The sequence below is a fragment of the Labeo rohita genome, chromosome 23 (genome assembly GCF_022985175.1).
Source record: "Labeo rohita strain BAU-BD-2019 chromosome 23, IGBB_LRoh.1.0, whole genome shotgun sequence".
Lineage (NCBI taxonomy): Eukaryota > Metazoa > Chordata > Actinopteri > Cypriniformes > Cyprinidae > Labeo > Labeo rohita.
In genome coordinates this window covers 24,498,507-24,509,614 of record NC_066891.1, presented here as the reverse complement: position 1 = coordinate 24,509,614, position 11,108 = coordinate 24,498,507, and the positions used below count along the sequence as shown (strand labels likewise).

Sequence of the window (11,108 nt, the reverse complement as noted above, 5' to 3'; positions counted from 1 at the left end):
TGTTTGATTGGAATGATATTTTTTTTCTTATTTATTTGTGCAGACTTATGTTTTATTTTAAAGGAGAGCTGCACTTCCAGAACAACAATGTACAAATAATTCACTCACCCCCTTATCATCCGAGATGTTCATGTCTTTCTGTCTTCAGTCGTAACGAAATTATGGTTTTTAAGGAAAACATTTCAGGATTTTTCTTCATATAATGGACTTCAATCGTGCCCCCGATTTTAAACTTCCAAAATGTAGTTTAAATGCAGCTTCAAAAGGCTCTAAACGATCCCAGCTGAGAAAGAAGGGTCTTATCTGGTGAAACGATCGGTCATTTTGAAAACTAAAAATGTGTATACATTTTAAGCACCTGTAGCACAGACCCTGGGATGCGCGTTCTTGAATGATTCATTCATTTTGAACGGATCTTTAATGTGACTCGGAAGAACGAGTCGTCTCAGGGAGTGATTGGTTCAGTCACGCATGCGCAACATCCTGTTAGGTTCTGTACTGGAATTAGTTCACATATTTTGTGTCTTTGGGTTTTTCGAGTCGTTCATTCATCTTACGTGATGAATGAACGACTCAAACACGAAAACTTGTCAGATAAGAGGTGAGGTGAGCTAATCATAGACTAAAGACCCAGGTAAACAATGAATTAATCTTTTCTGTTTCTTATAGCATTATAGTTTTGTCTTGTTTGTAGTGTGATCAGCGTTTGTGTAAGCAGTACATGTGTTAGGGAAGCAACACGTAACATTTTAATTATATTTTGCTAAAATGATCTAAATGACTGATTTGTTCGTTTTGCTGAACGAGACTCAAAGGTCCGAGTCGGTAAAATGATCCGAACTTCCCATCACTACTACGAATCACTACTAAAACAATTTTTTTTTAAAAATGACCGACCGTTTCGCTATACAAGACCCTTCTTCCTCAGCTGGGATCGTTTAGAGCCCTTTGAAGCTGCATTTAAACTACATTTTGGAAGTTCAAAATCGGGGGCACAATTGAAGTCCATTATATGGAGAAAAATCCTGAAATGTTTTCCTCAAAAACCAAAATTTCTTTACGACTGAAGACAGAAAGACATGAACATCTTGGATGACAAGGGGGTGGGTAAATTATTTGTAAACTGTTGTTCTGGAAGTGGGCTTCTCCTTTAATGTGTCTTAGTGCAAGTCTAAAAAATTATCTCCAGAAAATGGTCCTAGAACAACTTTTACATTAAATTGTTTCCACAGTTAAAATACACGACCGTTCAAAGTTTGGGCTGCATTCAAAAAAACTCACACACACACACAAAAACATAAAATATATTGTAAAATATAATTTATTTCTGTGATGCAAAGCTGAATTTTCAGTATCATCACTCCAGTCTTCAGTCACACGATCCTTCAGAAATCATTATAATATCCTGATTTATTACTTTTATTATCAATGGTGAAGATATTTATTTGAAAAAGAAATCTATGATAACATTATAAATGACTTTACTGTCACTATTGATCAGTTTAAAACATCTCTGCTGAATAAACGTTGTAAAAACATTTACTGACTTTAAGCTTTTTAAAGGAATTGTTTACCCCAAAATTATTATTTGCTGAAAATGTATCCTCAGGCCATCTAAGATGATGAGTTTCTTCATCAGATTTGGAGAAAGTTAGCATTACATCATTTGCTTACCGATGGATCCTCTGTAGTGAATGGGTGCCGTCAGAATGAGAGTCCAAACAGCTGATAAAAACATTCCATCAATAACATCTCATGAAGCAAAAAGCTGCACATTTGTAATAAAATTAAGGAGTTTTTGATTTCAAAGCATTGCTTCCAGCAAAATAAGAGTTTATAATCCATTACACTTCTTCCAATGCAAAGTCTTGTCTGAATCAGAAATATGCACCGATCAGGTGCCGTTTACAAGCAAAACAGCTCTAAACAAATATGTTAGTGGATTTTAATGACTTTTAACTTTAATGATTGATTCACTTGTTACAAACATGCAGATTTTCACTTCACAAGATGTTAATAATAATCCACACCACTCAAGTTCATTGTGATGTTCTTATCAGCTGTTTGGACTCTCATTCTGATGGCACCCATTCACTAAAGAGGATCCATTGATGTGCAAATTATGTAATGTAGTCATGGCCTAAGATTTTGAGCAAATTTTAATTTTTGAATGAAATATTTATTTAATGGTAGTGTATATATATATGTGACCTTGGACCACAAAACCAGTCCTAAGTAGCATGAGTATATTTTGCAGCAATAGCATTACATTGTATGGGTCAAAATGATTGATTTTTTTATTTATGCTAAAAATCATTAGGATATTAAGTAAAGATCATGTTCCATGAAGATATTTTGTAAATTTCCTACCATAAATATATTAAAACTTAATTTTTGATTAGTAATATGCATTGCTAAGAACTTAATTTAGATAACTTTAAAAGCAATTTTCTCAATATTTTGATTTTTTTTTTTTTTTTTTGCACCCTCAGATTCCAGTTTTTCAAATAAAAAAAAAATTGACCTATATGACTGGTTTTGTGATCCATGGTTACATATAAAACATAAATCAGCTTACACTAATCATAATCATGATCATTACAGCTACTTTCTGATTGTGTTAGGCCATGGATGTTGGCCAAATAAAGTAACCAAAAAAAAAAAAAATTAAACGTCAATAAAAATCTATTTTATAAAACATCAATGGCTACTTCTCACACACTTCAACAGATTAACACTTGAGGTATAAAATGTGTGCGCCAAATGAGCAGTTCAGCATAAGTGTTCCCTAGGGGATATTCAACACACTAAATCTTTCATAACACAGATGCCAGGTAGAAAATGAATCACAGGGATGATGAATTCCCTGATGTCAGTCATATGTCATTCTCCTCAGGTCCAGTAGGTGGTGCTGTAGTTCACACCAGCAGTGGGTTGTCTAGTACTGCTACTCCTGCAGCCACACCCCCATCTGCATGCTCTGAGCTCTTGGTCCTCAGCAGGTGGCCCACACACTCATTTAAGACCATGTCTTTGCCTTTCCTGTGTGTGGAAAAAGTTGAAGTTATTTGCTGTAACAATGAATTTTAAAGGGTTAGGGAATTTTAAATTCTGTCATTAATTACTCACCCTCATGTCATTCCAACCCCGTAAGACCTTCGTTCGTCTTCAGAACACATGGATGTCACATGGCCTACTTTAACAATGTTCTTACTACCTTTCTGGGCCTTGAACGTGTTAGTTGCGTTGCTGTCTATGCAGAGTCAGAAAGCTCTCGGATTTCATTAAAAAGATCTTAATTTGTGTTCTGAAGATGAATGACAGTCTTTACAGGTTTGGAACGAGATGAGGGTGAGTAATTAATGACAATTTTCATTTTGGGGTAAACTATCCCTAGATGTTTGTAAAATAAAAGCTTCGTTGAAGAACTGCTAACAGTGATCCCACCTGACATATGCTCCAAATGCACCCACTTCACTCAGACAGGAGCTCAGTTTTAGAGGAGCTCCGGGTCTAAGCAGGTAGTTTTGGACCGGGACGGGCTGGATCTTGTCCATCAGGATGTAAGCTGTCCTTTCAGAGGAGTTCTTCAGGTTCTCCAGCACTTGACAGATCTCATTGCCGTAAATGTTGTTACCTGTGGCATACAGTAGGAAGTCTTTGAGCAAGTGTTTGTGATGTTTATGTGTGTACATAGGACATCACTCATGATACTCACCACCTCCCTCCCTCTGAGGCTTCAGCACATACTGATCTGGATTGGCCAAAGCCATTGCTACGGTTTTATCACCTTCTTCTCCCTGTGGAAAAACAGGTTGATCATTTAAAATCAAAATGCATGTTATTTTTTATTTAGTACTGATCTGAATGAGTTATTTCACATAAAATACATTTACATAGAGTCCACAAGAGAAAATAATACTTGAATTTATAAAAATGACCCTGTTCAAAAGTTTACATACACTTGATTCTTAATACTGTGTTTTTACCAGAATGATCCACAGCTGTGTTTTTTTTGTTAGTTTTTTTGTTTAGTGATAGTTGTTCATGAGTCTCTTGTATGTCATGAACCGTTAAACTGTCTGCTGTTCTACAGAAAAATCCTTCAGGTCTCACAAATCCTTTGGTCTTTCAGCATTTTTGTGTATTTGAACCCTTTCCAACAATGACTATGATTTTAAGATCCATATTTTCACACTGAGGACAACTGAGAGACTGTAATATATGCAACTATTACAGAAGGTTCAAATGCTCACTGATGCTCAGAAAGGAAAATTATGCATTAGGAGCTGAAAACTTTTGAAATGAAAGAAGATGTGTACATTTTTTTTTGTCTACATATATATTTTTTCATTTAGTACTGCCCTTCAGAAGCTACAGAAGATAGTTACATGTTTCCCAGAAGACAAAATAAGTTAAATTTACCCTGATCTTCAAATACAAAAAGCTCTTAATGCATTGTGTTTCCTTCTGGAGCATCAGTGAGTGTTTGAATCTTCTGTAATAGTTGCATGAGTCCCTCAGTGTGAAATGATGGATCTCAAAATGATACACTAATTGTTGGAAAGGTTTCAAACACACAAAAATGCTGAAAAAACAAAGAATTTGTGGAAAGACTTTTCTAAAAACGGCAGGCAGTTCAACTGTTCAGGACAAACAAGGGACTCGTGAACAACTATCACTAAACAAAATAAAAAAAGCTGTGGATCATTCAGGTAACAACACAGTATTAAGAATCAAGTGTATGTAAACTTTTGAACGGGGTCATTTTTATAAATTCAACTATTATTTTCTCTTGTGGACTATATGTAAACATCTTTTATGTGAAATATCTTATTCAGCTCAGTACTAAAATAACATGCATTTTGTAAAAAAATTAAATAAATAAATAACATGCATTTTGTATGAGCCCTTTTATTTAGGTAAAAGAATTAACACTTTGGAGATTCTGCGAGGTGTATGTAAACTTTTGACCTCAGCTGTATATATGAAGAAAATGTTTGTTTTTTTGTTTTTTTCAAACTTGATATAAAATAAAATTTAAAATGGAACTATATGCTGCTGCTGCATTAACAATGTTGTAACTCTACCATGTCCAGGGTGTACAGCCCAGCGAAAGTGGCCTGAATCTGAGCAACCGTTTCAGGTTCATCAGGGAAGAAGCGCTCCAGAACCCCCGGCCGGGCCAACTCCTGCTGCACCTTCTTAGTCCCGGCAAGATGGGTACTGATATCTGGACACTTCACAGCCAGAGAGCGCTCCATCATCAGACGGGCTTCCCAGCTCTAAAAACATGCATCAGGTGATTGGTTTCATCCCCAGAAAACACTTAAACTGATCAATTCTGAGAAGTGTTGAAAGTGTCCTTACCTGCTCTGAAGTGTAGTTTTGGGGCATATATCCGTTACGGAAGTAGACAATGGCGACCTCATGACCATCTCTGCAGGTTGAATAGAAAAATGAGGCTTTTAGTTACATATTTGCATTCAGTCATGACAAAATTTTAATCTGTGTGGATTTTTTGAAGTTGCAAAAAACAGTCAGATAATGCGTGTCAGGTAATGACTGAACACTGCTGTTATTTCCAAGTATTGTACAAAGCCAATATTAGTGTGTTACACAAATAGGAAATGTGTAAATCAAACACTCACACAAAGAGTCTCCTGCTCTCATCCAGGGATCCAGTTCTGAAAACATCTTCGAACTGTCTTCTTATTACAGGAATGTTTCTGCACATATAAAAGAACAGATCATCACTACAGTCCCTCAAGCTCTTGGTGGAAAAAGATGCTTTGCTTCAAAACCAGCACTAATAAGGATGTGCAATTAAATACAGACTTGTTCAAAATAGAATTACATACATTCAGTGCATGTTGCTCATGACTTCTGCTTACTAATGTAATAACACTAATGTAGCTACATACTGTAGTAACTAATGTAAAATAACTTGATACTGTATAGCAAAACTACTCACTGTACCTTTTCCACAGCTCATTCTCTACATATCGATGATCATAAATATTCCTCTGAACGTTCTCGACCAGAAACATAACCACTGCCCTGTTCGGAAAAACATAATGATAAGAAATGTTTCTTAAGGATCAAAGCAGTGTGAATGATTTCTGAAAATTCAGCTTTGCCAAAATCATAACAAAAGACATTTTAAAAACACCTCTCTGATCCATAGAGCTCCCAGGCCTTGGCTAAACCTCTGGCCAGGCCTGCTGCTGGGTTGTTGTCGACCACATGTTTACACTCTTCTGGCAGGTTTGCGACCTTCAGAATGTGCCTTACAGGAATGAGAAACAGCATGTCACAGCACTGACCTTAACCTTCATATGCTAAACATCATTCAGTAATTTCAGCTTTACATCTATTTAGCTCAGACTTACCGATGGACATCAGCTGTCCGTGAGGCAAGACCACCAAAACTTGCAGCAATAGTGTTGATTTCAATCTGCTTCAGAGACGTCCCACCATCTGGACTGTGGTCCAACATGTAGTCTGAGCGATTCAAGCCCACCACTATTGACTTGGGGAAGATAAGGGCTTTAGATTAAGTAAATGTATCTTAAAAACCTACACAATTGCATTAATATTACATTTATAAAGAGTCTACATTGAAGAGGACTGTTGAAACTGTGCACTACAAGTCAAAAGTTTTTGAACAGTAAGATTTTTAATGTTTTGTTTTGCCTGCATTTATTTGCTCAAAAGTACAGCAAAACCAGTACAATTTTGATATATTTTTACTATTTAAAATAAATGTTTTCTATAGGAATATATTTTAAAATGTAATTTATTCCTGTGATCAAAGCTACATTTTCAGCATCATTACTTTAGTCTTCAGTGTCACATGATGCTTCAGAAATCATTCTAATATTCTGATTTGCTGTTCAAGAAACATTTATTATTATTATTATCAATATTTAAAACAGATGAGTACATTTCTTTCAGGATTCTTTGATGAATAGAAAGACCCAAAGATCAGCATTTCTCTGAAATAAAATGCTTTTTTTAACATTAAACACTATATCATTCAAAAGCTTGGAGTCAGTATAATTTTTTTTTTTAATTTTTTTGGGGGAAATACATTCTACAAATGAATACTTTTATTTAGCAAGGATGCTTTAAATTGATCAAAAGTGATGATAAAGACATTTATAATGTTACAAAAGATTTCTACTTCCGATAAATGCTGTTCTTCTCAACTTTTTATTCATCAACAAAACAAAACAAAAAAATCAGAAATAAATTACATTTTAAAATATATTCGAATAGAAAACAGTTATTTTAAATAGCGAAAATATTTCAAAATTTTACTGTTTTTGCTGTATTTTGGATCAAATAAATGCAGGCTTGGTGAGCAGAAGACATCTTTAAAAAAATCTAAAATCTTACTGTTCAAAATCTTTTGACTGGTAGTGTACAGGAAATCATTCTAATATGCTGACTGTTGAAAACAGTTGTGCTGCGTAGCATTTTTTTTCAGGAGTCTTTGATGAATAGAAAGTTCAAAAGAACAGCATTTATTTGAAATCAATATCTTTTGTAATATTATAAATGTCTGTACTGTCACTTTCGATAAATTTAATTCTGACTGAATGTAGTGTATAATAGACAGAAGCAGATGTTCCTAACAAATGTTTTTAATTAATAAACAAACTACTGGTAAATCATTATACCTGGGGATGATTTTCCTGCTGAACTTGTTTGTATATGTTGAAAAGTCTTGCTGTAAAACTGTCAACTTTGATGGTGCTGTTAAAGCAAAAACAAAACAAACAAACATTAAATTGGATCAGACCACACTAAAATTATTAATAAAGTTTGAATTATAGGTGAAGGTGTTGTTTTGATGCCATTAGATGGAATAGCAAAAATACTGGCAGAATAAAAGATTTCCAAACTCGCCCCGCCCCAAACTCATGCCATTTGCAGAGTCAGTATTAAAAGAGTTATACTGTTTGGGATTCTTAAAAAAAAAAAAAAAGAAAAAGAAAAAGAGCAATGTTTTGATTGTCTCTACATATTAAACTGGCATATTTTAACATAAAAAACATTTCACCATTAAAAAAAACAAAAACACACACACACCCAGAGCAGTAGGGTAGGGCAGGGAATAGTACAATCATATCATACCTGGCTAGAGTTTCTTCTAGAAAGGCGGCATTCTGGCTGACCCGGTCTACCAACCGGTTAAAATGTGTCTGTACTGCCAGTGCCTGATAAAAGAGTGCTTTGGGCACCGGTGTGGGAAACAACGTAAACGGTGCATAACTCACCACCTGTGAACAAACAGACATTTATTTGACATGTATGAACACGATTAAAACACTTCAGCCACTCCTGATTCTTTGACCCACGGGTTTATGCCCAGTGATGGCCCAACGGGGCAGAACTAACACTCCATAATCCAGAAACAAAACATGGCCGTAGGACAGACAGAATTCCAAACATGACTGTGAATTAACTGGACCTCTGTGACTAGAAGTCGGTTAGCGTTTCAACTCATTTACGATTTGAAAACATGTTTGCCTGTATTTGTTTAACATAAAAAGGAGTCTTGGCTAGACGGGTTAAATCTACAGCGCCACCAAAAAGACCCTTCCTGTAGGGTATGTTGTAACAAAAATATTTGTATAAAGTTATAAATAAAACAAAGACTATTGGAGTAGTTGCTGTTTGTAATTATTTGTGAAATTTACTAGCAATTTCTCATGTCAAAATCTTATTGTCAGATTTTTGCAAGTTGTAGAAATCAGACAGTTAACTGTGGCTTTATCAGAATGACAAACACTTGCAAAACAGGTGAACATTCACAAGTTAATATTACACGCCTTATCTCTTAGAAATGCACATTTTACAGTAGCTTGAGTTGACAGTAGAGGTAGCTTCATTGTTTCTCATATGCAACAGAACATTAGGCAAATTGGTACTGCCACCAGTGCAACTGGTTATTATTTGCATATACTGCAAAATATATTTATCATAAATGTGACCCTGGACGACAAAACCAGTCTTAAGTAGCACAGGTATATTTGCAGCAATAGCCAAAAATACGTTGTATGGGACAAAATTATTTATTTTTCTTTTATGACAAAAATCATTAGGATATTAAGTAAAGATTGTAATTTTTTTACCACAAATATATCAAAACTATTTTTAATTAGTACCATGCTTTGCTAAGGACTTCATTTGGACAAATTTAAAAGTGATTTTCTCAATATTTAGATTTTTTTTTGCACCCTCAGATTCCAGATTTTCAAACAGTTGTACATGGGCCAAATATTGTCCTATCCTAACAAACCATACATCAATGGAAATCTTATTTATTCATCTTTTAGGTAATGTATAAATCTCAATTTTGAAAAATTGACCTTCATGACTGTGTTTGTGGTCCAGGGTCACAAATATTATGCAGACAACCTTCTCTATGTCGAAATTTCATATTTTGGTACGTTTTTGATAATAAAACAATAAAAGCCGCTATATATATATATATATATATATATATATATTATAGTTAGATTATAATATTATAAACATATTATAATATTATATATATATATATAAAATATTATAATATGTTTATAATATTATAATCTAACTATAATATATATATATATATATATAAAAAATGTAAAATGTAAATATTTTATAATATAATATTTTTTTTAGACACATAAAACAGTGATGTGCTCTTACTTCAGGAGAGTTTGGTGTTTCTTTGGTCCGCATCAACACCCCATGTAAAAGTGCAGCGTCTTTTGCTATCTCCTCTATATTTTTGATCAGATTTTCATCTTTTAGGACGTCCTCCCGTTTGACAGACATGGCAGAAAATCTACAATGAGAAAAACACACATTGTAGTCATTGCATATGCTATTTTATGGTACTTCTCAAACTTAAGATTTTCATTTAAAGTGACAGTCAGACAAATACAAGAAATGTGGATTTTCAAGGAACATACAGATTTTCTGATACACATTTTTTATACTGTAGACTATAACATTAAACGATTACATAAACTATGACATGATAATATTAAGTTTATATTAAAACTTCTGCATTAAAAACACATACACATGTCATTACTCGGACTTTGTACTGCTGAGAAAGGGGAAGTGACTTAAATACGACTTAAATCAGAATCACGAATGAATGAAACTGTTCACAATAAAACACGCTGGAGTGATGTAGAGATCATAGCAGTGTGTCAGATCTCTGCACTCATCATGACGATGCACAAATGCACTGGAGAACATTTACAATCAGCGCACTGCTGTCAACACCAGCTCGTGTAGCTGCAGTTCTCATAACCTACCTGATGTTCGCGGCTGTGTTTGGTCACTCCTGTGGGTCCTAAGCTCCTCGTTTACAGTGAGTCTGTCTAATATTTAAAGGCTCAGCTCATCTGCTCAGGTTGAGATCGGATCGGCACTCGTATGAAATACTTTCAGGCGTGCACTGCTAACTGATGCGGACTGCTTTTCCTATCAATGGCTCATACACTCACAACGACATCCAATCAGTGAACAGAACGCTGATGACGCTATTGCCCACGTGCGCGCGCAGCACTTCATATCTTTTTTTTTTTTTTTTTTTTTTTTTTTTTGCAAGTATAACCAGAATAACTACAACACTGGATGACAGTATAAATAACAAAATAATACAGGAAGACAATAAAGGAAAAAAAACGTAAACAAGAGGTACAGAGGTAATAAATCAGATTACGTAACATTCATCGAATCATTATACATTTTTACAAATTAGACACTTTTCTTTTTGTTAATGTTTTTAAGTGTTGTAATTAGGTAGTTGAAGTCACAAAGAAAATTATCTGATAATGGGTAATGTTGAAGAAAATTTACATTTATGAATATAATATTTTGCCAATAAAATAAATACATTTCATATATATTCTATGCTATGTTTAAAATGGGAAAAATATAAGAATATATCACAACTAGTGAAATCAATGTCTAAATTGGATTTTGAAGCAAGGAATTTTGACAAGTCAAACCTAAATTATTTAACAAGGGGGCAAAAAGATGATCAATTGACTCTGAAATGACAAAAATGACAGTTCAAGTTACCAAATTTT

The 11,108-nt window shown here is 34.3% G+C and overlaps 1 protein-coding gene across 1 annotated transcript; it reads right to left on the bottom strand.

Annotated features, from left to right (window-relative positions):
* Positions 1-1,298: 1,298 nt before the first annotated feature.
* gss (glutathione synthetase) lies at positions 1,299-10,514 on the bottom strand. Its single transcript, XM_051097422.1, has 13 exons — positions 10,329-10,514; positions 9,709-9,847; positions 8,143-8,288; positions 7,686-7,761; positions 6,393-6,532; positions 6,173-6,289; positions 5,980-6,060; positions 5,652-5,729; positions 5,371-5,440; positions 5,091-5,285; positions 3,719-3,800; positions 3,448-3,637; positions 1,299-3,042 (listed from the first exon to the last, which is right to left on the bottom strand). The coding sequence occupies exons 2-13, from the start codon at positions 9,835-9,837 to the stop codon at positions 2,919-2,921; spliced, it is 1,428 nt and encodes a 475-aa protein (XP_050953379.1). The 5' UTR covers positions 9,838-9,847; positions 10,329-10,514; the 3' UTR covers positions 1,299-2,918.
* Positions 10,515-11,108: the final 594 nt, after the last annotated feature.